The 15,777-nt window shown below is 45.3% G+C and overlaps 1 protein-coding gene across 7 annotated transcripts in view; it reads left to right on the top strand.

Annotated features, from left to right (window-relative positions):
* The window catches only part of LOC106587110 (diacylglycerol kinase zeta), a 129,265-nt gene that overhangs the window by 10,845 nt on the left and 102,643 nt on the right, over positions 1-15,777 (top strand). The window contains exon 1 of one of the 7 annotated variants that reach the window (XM_045708347.1): positions 9,503-9,844. The exons of 3 other annotated variants lie outside the window; for them this stretch is intronic. In XM_045708347.1, the coding sequence (XP_045564303.1) occupies positions 9,774-9,844 (71 nt within the window). In that variant the 5' untranslated portion in view covers positions 9,503-9,773. Of the gene's footprint in view, positions 1-9,502; positions 9,845-14,176; positions 15,374-15,777 lie in introns of those variants that run through there. 3 more of the 7 variants (XM_045708348.1, XM_014175119.2, XM_014175122.2) reach the window with 3 other exon arrangements.

Raw genomic sequence — 15,777 nt, 5'->3', positions numbered from 1 at the left:
ATTTGAAGCCGTTGTCACATATGGCAGACCACCCAGCTAATAAAGGAAAAATACTGCAGCTCTCTGCAACAGCTGAGAAGGGCCACTCTTCTCTCTCCACAGTTGTTGGATAATTATGTTTCCTCTCCCATTTTATGAGGACACATAGTTACCTTAACCAAGGAATTGAATGATAGGCTACACAAAGACACCTGCACCCCCACGTGCACATGCACACACAGAAACACACACACACACAGATACAGACATGCACACGGAAACAAACTAACATGAGAAAAAGTGGATTCCTACAATTGAAAAGGAAATGACAGCTGACAATGAAAGGATGTCCGGTTGTCATGACGCGCCTAAGCAATCAATGCACCGTTCAATCAAATCAAATTGTATCTGTCATATGCGCCGGATACGAGTGCAGACTTTACTGTGAAATGCTTACGTACGAGCCCTTCACCAACAATGCAGAGTAAGAAAGTTGCTAAATTTAAAAAAGGAAATGGTAACATCATAAAATGACAATAACGAGGCTATATACAAGCAGTATCAGTACCGAGTCAATGTGCAGGGGTACGAGGTAGAGGTAAATTATGTCAAATGTACATGTAGGTAGGGTTAAAAGTGACCAAGAAATCAGGATAGATAATAAACAGAGTAGCAGCAGCATATGTGAAGAGGGTGAACTGGGTGAGAATTTGACAGGGTGCAAATAACGACGAGCAAAGGAAGAGACTGAGCAACTCAATTTGGACTCACTGACTGGCCTCTCATTTCCTGTGTTAAAAGTGAGATATGCCTGGGGAGCGGAGTACCGCTTTGTACCACTCCAGTTGAGTTACAGCTCAGCTTCCTCAGGAAGAGAAATTGAGCCTGAGAAATATTGAGGCAAAAGAAGACTAGAAGACTAAATGTATATGGACCACCAAAGTAGGCACTACCAATGGGCTTCAGAGTGCTGTAAGGTTCACCAGAAGATAATGGTTGTGGGCGTTCGTAAACTGAGACAAACTGGTCTGCCAATGTGGCCTTCCGTTTCCTTCTCGCTGCCTCTGCACCTTTCCATAGCTGCTAAGAGAGCATTTTGTTTTTCGGAGTGCTGCCCTCTCCAACGCTTTACTGTTGAACAAAAAGGTGATGTGATGTTCAACACGTTTTATTTGTAATGTAAGTAATGTGTGGGGGAAGTGTAGCGCTTCTCCATGGGGAAATCAACATTCGAAAAGAACAAGAAAAATGTGATAGACAGAAGAGAGGGAGAGAGTGTGTTCTCTGATCATGTGGATTATGTTAAATGTTGTTATTGATGTTACCCGGCAACTGATAATTGACCTTTGACTGTTGGCACACCTCTGGCTGAAATTCTGCTCTGAATGTAGATGTAGTCTAGCAGCATTCAGTGCAGTGCATCGCATCTAGTGCAGCAGTTATTCTATAGGTCTAGCTATGATAATGACGCCGAAGGAGATGGCTGCGATTTTACGGTCCCCTAACCAATTGTGTTTTTTTTTTTGTTATTTGTAACTTATTCTGTACATAATGTTTCTGCCACCGTCTCTTATGACCGAAAAGAGCTTCTACATATCAGGCAGCGGTTACTCACTCCGTACTGGAAGAAGATTTTTTTTTTTCTTTAACGAGTTGGACGCGAAGGATTTACTCACTCCAGACACCCGACAAGGCCCTCATCCCCGTCATTCACAGTAGAAAGAGACAGAGATATCGGAGATGTATGTCTGGGTGCCTTGAAAGGATCCGACGGCGAGTGTGTAGTCTGCCTTTACCATTGGTCCTATTAGCCAACGTACAATCATTGGATAATAAAATAGACGAACTACGGGCATGTATAGTTCCTACCAATGGGACATTAAAAACTGTAATATCTTATGTTTCACCAAGTCGTGGCTGAACGACGACATGAATAACATACAGCTGGCGGGTTTTACCCTTTTTCGGCAGGATAGAACAGCAGCCTCTGGTAAGACAAGGGGTGGCGGTCGATGTATATTTGTAAAAAGCTGGTGCGCGAAATTTAAGGAAGTCTCTAGGTTTTGCTCGCCTGAGGTAGAGTATCTCATGATAAGCTGTAGACCACACTATTTACCAAGAGAGTTTTCATCTATATTCTTTGTAGCTGTCTATTTACCACCACAAACCAATGCTGGCACTAAGACCGCACTCAATGAGCTGTATATGGCCATAAGCAAACAGGAAAATGCTCATCCAGAGGTGGTGTTCCTAGTGGTCAAAAAGTGGCCAGATGAAGCAGATGCTAAGCTACAGGACTGTTTTTCTAGCACAGACTGGAATATCTTCCGGCATTCTTCCGATGGCACTGAGGAGTACACCACATAAGTCACTGGCTTCATCAATAAGTGCATCGATGACGTCGTCCTCACAGTGACTGTACATACATACATACTCCAACCAGAAGCCATGGATTACAGGCAACATTCGCTCTGAGCTAAAGGGTAGAGCTGCCGCTTTCAAGGAGCGGGACTCTAACCCGGAAGCTTATATGGAATCCTGCTATGCCCTCCGACGAACCATCAAACAGGCAAAGTGTCAATACAGGACTCGTACTACACTGTCTCCGATGCTCATCAGATGTGGCAGGGCTTGCAAACTTTTACAGACCACAAAGGGAACCACTGCCGCGATCTGCCTAGTGACACGAGCCTACCAGACGAGCTAAATGACTTCTATTCTCGTTTTGAGGAAAGTAACACTGAAACATGCATGAGAGCATCAACTGTTCCGGACGACTGTGTGATCACGTTCTTCGTAGCCAATGTGAGTAAGACCTTTAAACAGGTCAACATTCACAAGGCCACTGGGGCAGACGGATTACCAGGACGTGTACTCTGAGCATGCGCTGACCAACTGGCAAGTGTCTTCACTGACATTTTCAACCTCTCCCTGTCCGAGTCTGTAATACCAACATGTTTCAAGCACACCACCATAGTCCCTGTGCCCAGGAACACTAAGGTAACCTGCCTAAATGACTACCGACCCGTAGCGCTGAACTCTGTAGCCATGAAGTGCTTTGAAAGGCTGGTCATGGCTCACATCAACACCATAGTCCCAGAAACCCTAGACCCACTCCAATTTGCATACCGCCCCAACAGATCCACAGATGATGCAATCTCTATTGCACTCCACACTGCCCTTTCCCTCCTAGATAAAAGGATCACCTATGTGAGAATGCTATTCATTGACTACAGCTCAGCGTTCAACATCATAGCGCCCTCAAAGCTCATCACTAAGCTAAGGATCCTGGGACTCCCTCTGCAACTGGATCCTGGACTTCCTGACGGGCCGCCCCCAGGAGGTAAGGGTAGGTAACAACACATCTGCCACGCTGATCCTCAACACCTGGGCCCCTCAGGGGTGCGTGCTCAGTCCCCTCCTGTACTCCCTATTCACTCAGGACTGCACGGCCAGGCACGACTCCAACACCATCATTAAGTTTGCCCGATGACACAACACGTACATTGACTCTGTACCGGTTACCCTGTATATAGCCTCGCTATTGTTTTTTTTACTGCTGCTCTTTGATTATCTTTTTAATAATTTTTTTTACTTATCTATTTTTTACTTAACACTTATTAATCTTAACTGCATTGTTGGTTAAGGGCTTGTAAGTAAGCATTTCACAGTCTGCACCTGTTGTATTCGGCGCATTTGACAAATAACATTTGATTATTACTAAATCTACAATGTCAGTGAGTGACAGGAGAGCCCATCTGGTTTGCACTGCTGTCACTGAACCATGGCAGATCGATCAGTCATTCTTCCAGGTTTCTTATAATAGAGATGTACCTGTAGTGTCAGACCGCCCTAGCATTTGGGGAAACTTTAATATCACACCGAATGGTCTCAAGCCCCTGTCCTAAAGATACCTGCTGGCCTACTGTGTATAAGAACATGTCAGTTATACTGTATGATCACCCTATCCCATGCTGCCTGAAATGAAACCAGGAGGGAGGGAGGGAGGGGGAAAGAAAACACTCTCCAACCCCACTGCTGAGTGTGCTTCAGTTTCGACGGCACCACTCTCATTTTGGATAGGTGCGAGGAGAGAGAAATAAAGGCATAGCTGCTGACGGGTGCCCACACACAGAACACCCGTTCTTGGCAGAGGTCCAGGTTTACCTTGAGGGGATGTTTCTGTATTGTCAGTACAGTGAGTACACTACGGCGAAATAATCACAGAACAACTGACTTTAGTGAAACAGCCATAGTATCTCTCTCTGCTCTCGGGATTAGACTACAGTGAATTAAATGAAGCATTGTCCTAGCAAGTTTACCGTGTTTTTCTACCAATGAACCAGATTTTTCTGGGCGTCCATCCATCTCAGTTCTGTTCTACTGGCAGATGAATCACAGACGGCTGCTGTAACTGCACTGAAGCGCTGTCTTCGGGTGTTATCGACTGCGTTTAGGACATTTTGCATTCGCAGTAGACAGTTTGTACAAGTCTTAATCGTTGTAAGAACCCCAAGGAATATGTGGGAATGTAGCTGCATATTCAGATTTACAACCTCCGAGCTTTATAGAATACCAGTTCTGTAGGTTTGGCTGGTTGAGGAAACATAAGTTTCACTCTTCAAACCGAAATCGGTCATCGTCTCGTTTCCCCTCCTCCACAATCCATCTGTTTTTCTAAGTTCTCTTTTATAGTGTTCTTCTGCAGGACTAGGAAGCTCTGGGTTGTTCTAGGAAAATGTCCTTTTTATGTGAAGCGTTGCCTTAATGTGCCCAGGTAGGAAGCAGCTGTGATTCTGCTCCTCATTACAAAGTCTCAGGGATATTCTGCCGTATTACTCCGACTCGGCAGATTTCTCTACTGCTATAGTTTCACCCTCAAAGTGCGGTCTCGCCTCATGCGTTACATATCCCACCCAGTTACTTATTCTGCATAATGTTCTTTCAGCTGCCGTACGGTATACTTACCCACCACTTGCAATGTACCACTTTATTTAAGACTTGCACCTGTGGTGTTCAGTAAGGTGTTGTGTCTCTCTGGTCCTCTCTGCCACTGAAGAAGTTGTCACATAACAGTAAGTGTTGGACTCAGTGGGAGGTTAATGTGATCGCTGGCCTTCGATCAGGACCCAGCTTGCAGCGCCACAGGACGCTGAGACGCCTGATGAGACCGAGTCAGGCTGACGGGTAAAAGCAATTGCCAATCTGAGAGACGGAAGTCTGCCTCAGACAAAGTGGATGGTTTATTCGTGACCATGGAGATGAGGGTGTGACAGGAAGATCATTGAAAAGGAAAAGGCGCAGCGCTCGCTCGCCATTTAAAAACACACTTTAAAAAAAATGTAAGCAACTATTAAAAAGCTTGACGTTTCGGCTTTCATCAATGGCCTTCAAAGGTGACCGAAAGAGACACTTTCTAATAGGAGAGGTGTGTTAGACCAAAATAATGGAGGCTACACACAGCCATGTTTTTAGGGCTATGTGTTATTTTCTTCCATGAACTATGTTGGAAATTGCTGGTCCTTTTGGTGATGGTCTGATTATCAGATTTGTTCTGCTCACAAGGTGGCTGATCCAGTCTGCTGCTTGTTCTGCTTCAGCAGGTCATGGTAACTTGGCTGCAACTGGAATGTAATGAGCGAGGCCTATTGAAAGATTTGGGTATGGCAGAGTGTAGTTTATTTCTTGCTGATTGGATTGGAATAGTACCAGAGAGCTCGGAGTGTTTCATTCGGAACATTGATTAGCAGCATGACCTTCGCATTCAACAGAATATGGGACATTTTTATACAAGATCCTCTCGGAAACAAGATGACATATGTAGGGACTTATCCTATCATAAAATTGGTGATTTCCCCCCCACACACACACACACACACACACACACACACACACACACACACACACACACACACCTTGTCACATCTTAGCATGGTCCCAGTTCTGTTTGGGATTTCTTGCCAGCACCTATGGTCGTTGTCATTGCCAAAGCTTGTTTGTCCATGGGTGGAGATGATATACAATCCCCTCTAGTGGATAAAGTTTGAAAGACATGAAATATCCTGAAGTGGCCCTGAAGTGTTAATTTGTAGAGTGACAATGGTCACCTGTGCTTTTAAACCAGACATGCACTCTGCATTTAAAATGAGTAGGTTATAAGTACTTCAAGGCCTTATCTTTTTATTTTCAGACTAAATGAGTCTGTATATAAATGCACAGGGCCAACAATGAGAGCCAGAGAGAGTGACAGGGAGAGACAGGTAGACATGGAGTGGGGTAGAAAAGGAGAGGGAGAGTTATTTTCTTTCATCAGGAGAAGATAAGAGACTAAGAGCAGAACCCTTTGGTCTGCTGAAATTGGCCAAATACAGATGAAAGTCTAGGCCAAAACGCACGTGTATCATGTCTAGCTAACCGAAGAGACTGTACAGAGAAACAGGATGGAGAGCCATCCTGCAGGACGTGTATCATGTCTAGCTAACCGAAGAGACTGTACAGAGAAACAGGATGGAGAGCCATCCTGCAGGACGGGCATCACTCCACCTTCCCTCGCCATCTACTCTCATCTTTGATCATCTCTCTGTGTGTGTGTGTCTGTGTGTGTGTGTGTGTGTGTGTGTGTGTGTGTGTGTGTGTGTGTGTGTGTGTGTGTGTGTGTGTGTGTGTGTGTGTGTGTGTGTGTGTGTGTGTGCTGGATGTACTAATTCAGTAATTGAGCAATGTTGGTGGATTTTCTTTCACCCGTAATACACTTCATCAAAGGGATTCATTACACGTGATATCTACCACCATGTACATGTCTGCATTCCTTGCCGGTGTTAAAACCAGCCTGGTGGCGGTGTGAGTTTGAACTTTGTCTCCCACGCATTGCCGCATCAACCCAAAGAGAAGTTACCTCTGTTCTGTACTAAAAGCAGAACCATACAGCCACTCAACTAAAACAGAACACCGTGTCTCGTCTTGAGAGGTTTGATAAACAGCTAAAAGTGGCACATGGCAGAATGTCAGTTCACAGACCGAGAGCCTGACGTGACTCTAAGGTCAGTGACTCAACAACAAATAATCAATCCATTTCTAAACCCCTCTGGCAGTAGGGCTTGAATGCACCGCACTGTACGGTCAGAGAGGGAGTCAGAGTTCAGACTGGTATTTTTTTTCTCAGCAGGGGTCTGAGTGGCACTTGGCCCAATGCAGCCATCTCTCTGTGGTCTATGTGACTGCTAACCTATCTCATGGTTCCTCACTTTAACCTCCTATCAAATTCAGTCAGCGTTTCTCAAGAAGCCGGCATATAAATATCCTGCAGCCCTGAGCTTCACACACGTAAACAGCTCTGACACTTCAGTTGAAGTCGCATAAGGTCTTTTTGTAACACATCCCCATGAAATGTTTCTGATTGTAACGTCTGATGGTAGAAAGCTCCAAGAAGAAGGGATTATGTCAGTTGCTATGCCATGGACACTACACGTTACGAAAAGCTTCTGTGTTTCATGCTGACAATTAGTATGTGACAGACCATCTATAATATACACTGAACAAAAATATATAAACACAACATGTAAAGTGTGGATTCAATGTTTATTGAGCTAAAATATAACATCCGAGAAATGTTCCATACGCACAAAAAGCTTATTTCTCAACAAAAAAATTGCACACATTTTGTTTACATCCCTGTTAGTGAGCATTCCTACTTTGCCAAGATCCACCTGACAGGTGTGGCATATCAAGAAGCTGATTAAACAGCAGGATCAGTACACAGGTGCACCTTGTGCTGGGGACAATAAAAGGCCACTCTACAATGCCAAAGATGTTTTGAGGGAGTGTGCAATTGGCATGCTGACGGCAGGAATATACACCAGAGCTGTTGCCAGAGAATTGAATGTTTCTCTACCAATGTTGTTTTACATAATTTGCCAGTACGTCCAACCAGCCTCTCAACTAGCCTCACAACGACAGACCACGTGTAACCATGCCATCCCAGCACCTCCACATTCGGCTTCTTCACCTGCGGGATCGTCTGAGACCAGCCACCCGGACAGCTGATGTACTGTCAGAAACCATCTCAGGGAAGCTCCTCTGTGTGCTCGTTGTCCTCACCAGGATCTTGACCTGACTGCAGTTCAGCGTCGTAACCAACTTCTTCAGTGGGCAAATTCTCACCTTCCATGGCCACTGGCACGCTAAAGAAGGGTGTTCTTCACGGATGAATCCTGATCAACTGTATGTGAAGGAGATGTGTCGCGCTGCATGAGTGCAAATGGTGGTCACACCAGATACTGACTGGCTTTCTGATCCACGCCCCTACCTTTTTTTTAAGGTATCTGTGAGCAACAGATGCATATCTGTATTCCCAGTCATGTGAAATCCATAGATTAGGGCCTAATGAATTCATTTCAATTTCTTGATTTCCTTATATAAACTGTAACTCAGTAAAATCTTTGAAATTGTTGCATGTTACGTTTTTATATATTTGTTTAGTGTAGCTATACCCCCAATCGTTCAAAACCTAGAGGCAAACTACTCTTTTTGTCTCAACCGCTTCAGCGGACATGGGATGTTACTCGCATAACCACGGATCGATGACCTAGGTGGCATTCACTTGACTACATAAAACAAATATATTTCAAATGTCCACCGCGGGCTTAACCCGCTGCCCGGGACGGCTCTAGTCCGGTGGGCGAATTTGTCTCAGGCCTGATCTATATGATGAGAAGGCACAGGGACAGCCTGATGCCTTAACTCTGATTTCAGACTGAAGTGATAACAGACCAGATGGTCACCATGACAGATGTCGGCCTTAGCTTTTTCTCTTTCTATATGTCCTCTCTGTTTGTGTCTGTCACTCACACTTCCTCCTTTCTATTTCTGTCTTTCTGTTTGTCTGTCTCTGTCCATCTCGCCCTCACATACTCTTACTCACGCTGTCTTTTACCGCAATCCCTTTTTACATGTAAGGTAGTGCAGCGGCCCGGTCTGCTCTGCTCCTTGTCTTTCTGCTCACACAAGCGCTACACCATCAGCCAGGAATGCAAGCTAAATCAAGGAGGCTGGGAGACAAACGGAGATATCTCTCCTCAATCCTGTCACTTCCAACTGTTTATTGTTGTAATACGTGTGCCAAGCAATAAGTGAAATTCGACTGAACTTGTCTGCCCGTTAGCTTTTACAATTATGTTACTGTCCAATCCGTGAACAACACTGAGGTCAAAAGTCTAGGCATACTGTAACTCCGTAGATATGACAGGTACTGTAGGATTCAAGGCCTTACTTTTTATTGCTACATGCTGTGTAATGTTTCTCATTGCCCTCCCCATCAACTATCAAAGATAAACATTGGGGGTAGGGGGAATCTCCTCCAGCTGTCTAAAAATAGCCAGTTTTATTTTTAGCCAGTTTTTAGCGTTCTCTCTTTTTCTTTCTTCCCCTCCGCTCACATTCTTTCTCCCCCTCCCTCTCTCTCTCTCTCTCTCTTTCTTTCTTCCCCCCTCTCTCAATCTCTCACACTCACTGGCTTCTGTCACAAGCCATGAGGAAGTCATGAAACAGGAAGTGAGCAGAAGTGGACGGGGGGAGAGCGAAATAAGATAGTCCTGAGAGACCGACAGACAGACCGACATCAGCACAGTTATCAGTTGGACTGGAGCTCTGTAAACTCGTTGCCAGGTTTGTGTTGTGGGACTGACAGGCTGACACAGGAATGCTAGACAGGACAAGGAAGACTGCTCTTTGGTGAGCCACCACAAAGGAAGCCAGAGAGGGGACAAAGGACTGGATATGTGGGGTCACCGGGGGAAATGGGACGTCCCTCCAACCCCTCCGCTTGCCCCCACTCAGAGGTAGTGGTGTGTGCTCTTTACTTCTCTTGGTATGTTGGTCACAAACCACTAATGGCTAGAACGTGGTGTGAAACCTAGACTATGGAAACATTTCTCTATATTCTTGGTTTTATTTGTTCCATGGGACTTTCAGTTGAGTATGTGTAAGAGTATATTCCGTAAAGCTTTACTTGGGTTATAGATGCCGAACACTAAGATGGCTTGTGAATGGGTGTTGGCGATCGTTTTCATTTTCTGTGTTGTGTCGAACTTAGAAATGTAGTTTTGGCCGTGTCCACTCATAAAGAGCTTGGCCATCGACCACTATGGGATTCATTGATGAAATAAAACAGAGCTGTATAACGTACTAGAAAGTTGTCCGTTAGCCAGCGAATTTGACTGGGATGAACCGGGTGAAGACGAAATGTCATGAGATGCTGAAGTTGGTGCTGTTTTAGGATGATGCTGCTTCTATGACAGTGGGCAATAGTCAAGGCCTCGGATATTTGTCTTGTTTTGGAAGAATTAGCATTTTATAGTTCTCATTTCTGCCACATCTGATATGTGCAACATCTGACTTCTGCTCATTTAAATTGGATGCACAATTCTCTATTAAAAAAATATATATGTATATCGTAACATTCACACTTTTTGGGGGGAATATTATCCCCATTTTGTCTTAAGGCTTTTCACTCATCTTACAATGTATCCACATGATATTTACTTAGTACATGAGTGTGGGTCATTGATTCACCCCGGGGGGGGGGGAATAACTCAGTTGCACCACATATCCATGGGGTGGCGCCCTAAACCTCAACTTGTTTTGCACCGTATCTCCATCTGCTTATCCGTCTGTCTCACTGTCTGGGTTTCTGTTTAGTCATTCCGTCATCCGTCATCCGTGTTATAACTGATGTTCTTTTCACTGTATGTCCTTCTGCCTCAAAATATTGTGTTCCTTAACTAGAGGCAATATAGAGGAAATTCACTGTTTTATACAGTAGGCCTGTAGCGTGACGCTTTCTCTGTCTGTGCCTATTCCTTTCTTGGAATAGAAGTTCCTATTCTCTTTAAGCTGTTGTAGGTCCTCTACTTTTGACAGTTGAAACCATGCTGTGTGTCGCTGACTGGATACTTTTCCCACATGTAACACAGCTGAGGGGTATACTAAAAAGGCGGATCAATGAGTTAGCCAACTAACTTCGATAAACAGCCAGAAATAACTACTACTACTACTACAAAAAAATAAGCTAAACATAGATATGTATTTTTGGTTGTTAAGTCAATTAGACCATGCCCATTTCTTAAAAATAAAAAGTTCTTTCCAAATATTTAGGCAAGTTAACTAATTGATCCTGGTTGGTAGTATACCCCTCTGATGGAAAGAAATAGGACCATAACAAAAACGAATGGAAGAATAGCAGGAAGCACCTTGCCGTTCGCGGTTCAGTCGTAAAGTGAGTACAACTCCCCCGCTGGTGACGTCACTTCCTTCCTGTCAAGGTAGTAGAAAGTGACAACAGGACAGCTAGAGGGGCCCCATGCTGCTGCTAGTGCCCTAAGCTGCCCAGGAATGTGGAATTTTCAGGTAGACCTAAAATAGAGGCCTGTCAATCCCATCATGCTTATCTATTTACTTGTTGACAGATCAGCCACTTTGCTGTCTGTGGACTCTGCACCCCTTGTATTTACTGTATGGCCACAATATTGTAGCCATGTGGTGGCATGATGACTGTTTCAAGTGGGAAATACTGATTTTATTCAATCTGCACAGTAAAGGTTGTCTGCTCAGTATGAGGACTTCTCCCTCAACCCCACAGGTCCTGGTGCTCCCCAATAATCTGTCTGCTTCTTTACATTCCGCTGTTCCTCCTCACCTGTAGAGTCCTGTCCCAGTCTACCTCTACCTCTCTACTTACCCCTCCAATGCTCCCCCTCTCCCCCTGGGATATACTAGCCTCTGCATGAATTGCAGCTCTGTTTGGCCCCTTCTCCCAGTCCCAACCTCTAATAGATCTCGCCGGCTTGTAGTCCTAAAAAAACGGAAATGAGTTAGCATTTTCCCCCATAGGAATGGTTCGTTGGCCATTCCTATGGGGGAAAGAATGGGGTTTTGGGACGAACGCTGAAAATAAGGTCTGAGGTTAACACAGGGTTAGGAGATCTTTTATGTTTTGTTCTATGAGACGTCAGTTAACAGGACCTTTTTTATGAATTATGAAGCCTTTATGTGCTTGTTTTGATTACATAAATGCTTAAAAATTCACAAACAAAGTGACGTTAGCCGATGAAGATTATCTCCTAGAACAAAATGTATAATACGTCTTAAGCCTGTGTTAACCACAGACCTTATTTTCTGCGTTTTATCCAAAAACCTTCCAAAAATCCTATTAATTTCCCCCTAGTCTTTGGCCAACGAGCCATGACGGAGTTGGCCTCCCATTAGTGCCTATAAAAACACGGCATTACTGATGCTCTCATTGGTCAGCTAATCTAATGACCAACCAACCACATCTACTGAGATCCCAATCACAGATCCTTCTATAATCTAAAGGACTGCTGTCTCGTCGTTTGATAAGATTTTCCCAGTGACGCTCTGGAGCAGTTTTTCATGTCCAATCAATTGAATTTACCACAGGTGGACTCCAAGTTGTAGAAACATCTCAAGGATGATCAATGGAAACAGGATGCACCTGAGCTCAATTTCGAGTCTCACAGCAAAGGGTCTGAATACTTATGTAAATAAGATATTTCAGTTTTTTATTTGTAATAAATTGGCAATAATTTCTGAACCAGTTTTCGCTTTGTCATTATGGGGTATTGTGTGTAGATTAAGGAAAAAATGCATTTAATCTATTTTAGAATATAGCTGTAATGTAACAACGTGGAAAAAGTGAAGGGGTCTGAATCCTTTCCGAATGCACTGTCAGAAAATATTGCTGTGATATTGACCTACGATGATGTTTGTTATAAAGAGATTGCACCGCGGACAGAAGACAACAGCCCACCCCCATAATATAATTGGGGCGTGACGTGGCCCAAGATAGCAAGGCACTCCAGAACCCCATATCCTGGACCTAACGCTTCCTAATTGATCCTGTTAACTGCAGTGTGGTCCATTAGGCTGAGACTGTGCCTGGTGTGACCAGTGCTGGGGGGCTGCAGAGCGGGGAGGGGACGATCAGAGCCTCCTAAGCCTGGACTTGCTGCTAATCAGTGAGGTTGCTCTTCTCCAGCTCTCGATGGCGGTGACTCACATTTGACACAAAAACTCTCAATTGCACATGTAATAATATGTGTAGTAGTAACATCAACCGTTGTCTTGCTTGGTAGCCTATGTCTGGCTTAGTAACGTGGTAGTTGCTTGAGGGTAGGAATCTTGTATCTTTCCTCACTGTTGTTTTGTGACTAATAGGTCGTCTGGTGGACTAACTGGAGCCCTGTATCCAGCCCTGTCTGTGTGACGCTCCCATCTCTCTTCCTCCTCGTGCCATGATGCATTATTGATGCAGAGGGCGCTCTAAAACCTGCTGATTGATTCGCTTGATTAGAAAGGGGAGCAGGGCGAGGAGCTCGCTGGTTTGTGACGTGGCGTTTGGTGTGGATTTGATCCCCAAGTATGAAGCCGCACGTACACCTTCTAGAGATGGCGAGTCTGTTGAAGACCATATATTTTTTTTTGACATGGTTTATTTGAAAGATATTCCCATTTTTGAGGACAAATAAACGAATAAACAGGGCTGGGGGCCGTCCTATTTTCTGCCCAGCAGACACAGAGGAGCCTGTTGCAGGGATCCTCTGATGGCGTCAGTCCAGGGTCTCCTTCGCCCGGTCATTTTGGTGACTCATATCCATACATGGTGGTGGGTGGACACTTTCCTCTGATTTATCTCAGTCTGGTGCTAATGTAATAGAGGTTGAAAATCACTATTTGTGTGTAAGACAGAGAGTCTGTGTTACTTTTTGACCATAGATGAAGGTAAGAAAATAAATGTTGCGGGGGGGAGGACTCCTCAGCTGAGGCTGTTACTACATAGATGCCACGGTTGACATTATCTAATTAGACAGAGTAAAGTTTGTGCTATAACCGTTATCAGCTGACTCGGGGCCTGGATGAAGGAACCGCTGAACCCAGCAGTGTTGCCGCATTGCACTCCGGTGTGCGATTTTAAGCCATACCAAGTGGGTGGCGTGGGCTTTCTTATCCGTCTTTTATGTAATGTTTGAGTAGGCTGGCAACTGAACATGCTGCAGAGCTTGGTGCCAATGCTGGAAACTCTTATCCACACAGAGAAAAAGTGAGCAATCGACTGGATCAACAAATGGAACATAGACATCACACACACACACGCCCCGTCCATCTAGATTCTCTGCACATCTGTCTGTCTCTGATATTTTTGTGAGTGAGGCGGAGCAACTTGGCGACTGAGCGAGAGAACAAGCAGGCTGGCTGTGTCAGTGGGAAGTGTCTAGCACAATACTCACACTTCCACACTGACAGGCAAGCAGGCACAGGGAGTTTGTCGTACTCCCGCACCACACAGGGCTTATGGTGGAGTGTTCTGGGCTCTCCTCCTTCTCCCTGTCTCTCATGTATTTCTAATGAACACACAGAGAGAGAGAGAAAACCAGCTACACACTGAAAGACAGGAAAAACAAGCAGGCAGCTGAATAGGCACCTAATCTTGGGGTCCTATGAGTGCCTCTTCTGGATTTGACACTTCCTGGACTGTTGCAGTCCTGAGAGAGGGAGCTGTGTGAGTGCATAATTGAGCGTGAGCAGCAGGGAGAGCAGGACGGACAGCAGAGGATCAGGGAAACGGGAGACGGAGGTTCTCAAAGGAGGGGAGGGTGTGAAGTGAGAGAAGGATCAGAGGAAAAAAGGAATGAAGGACACAACAAATCCTAAGAAACAACCTCTGCTTGAAGCCAATGGATCAAGGACTCCGGGATTGAAATCTGCAGCAGGACGTGTGCTGGTGGAAGTGTGCTGTTGGAACTTGAGGGAAAGAGAAGGGGGATCAACAGAGGGGAGAGACAGAGAGGAATACAGGACATAGCTCAAAGGATTACCTCTCCCTCCGGCAGAATGGGATGCTTACTCCACATGGAGGCTAATCAGGACCTGGGAGCCTGAGCATCTCTCTCTGACTTTTCTCTTCTCTGTTATCTTGTTTGGTCTAAGGAAGGTGGGAGCGACTGAGGTGAGCCTGGTAGAGCTCCGGTAGACTGTTTACTCTTTCACATGGGTTTTTAACTGTTGTTGCCATTTTTGCCACAGCCATGGGGACTTTGTGACTCCTGGAGCACTTTGAGCCCCTACTCTGGAGTGGACCTGCGTTAGTGGCTGACGGAGAGACTGCCATGGAGGAACAGTGTGACCAGGGGGCAGGACCTGGGCTGGCGGGGTCCGACTCAAACCCGGGCTCCCTGTGGGACGGACAGAATGCCGTCAAGACCACCTCCGCCTCCTCTTCCAACTCAGACCTGCCCTCCGCCCTCTTACCTGACGGGGAGCACCCGGACACGGGCCGAAGGCAAAGCAAACCCTTCACTGGTCTCAAACTGTTCGGCCGGAGGTAAGGCACAGACCAACGTCTCATTAAGCCACTGAAGTGCATTGATCATAATGCTGTGGAGCCTGTAAATGTTCGGTGGCCGATTTTGATTCCTAGATGCTTACTTAGTAGCAGCACCAACAGGTGTGAGTTTCCAGCACATGCCAATAATGACTGGGCTGTGTGTGAGCGGGTTAGTTTCCATGCAGTTGTCCCTCTCAGGCAGCTGTAGTACTGGTATCTGCGTCCCATGTATGTAATGTTATGTATGTGTGTATGTATTGGTTACTGTATGGGGGATTGATCTATGTCTTTAGAACAGAGCCTCTGTCTATACAGTACAGCCTGGTCTGCTTTTGGTCTGACCTTGATGTACGGTCCACACACTAATCAAAGACTAGTTTGTTGTTTCCAACTCTTGCATA

This window comes from Salmo salar, chromosome ssa26 (genome assembly GCF_905237065.1).
Source record: "Salmo salar chromosome ssa26, Ssal_v3.1, whole genome shotgun sequence".
NCBI classification, from domain to species: Eukaryota; Metazoa; Chordata; class Actinopteri; order Salmoniformes; family Salmonidae; genus Salmo; species Salmo salar.
This window is presented reverse-complemented; position numbering and strand designations above follow the sequence as displayed.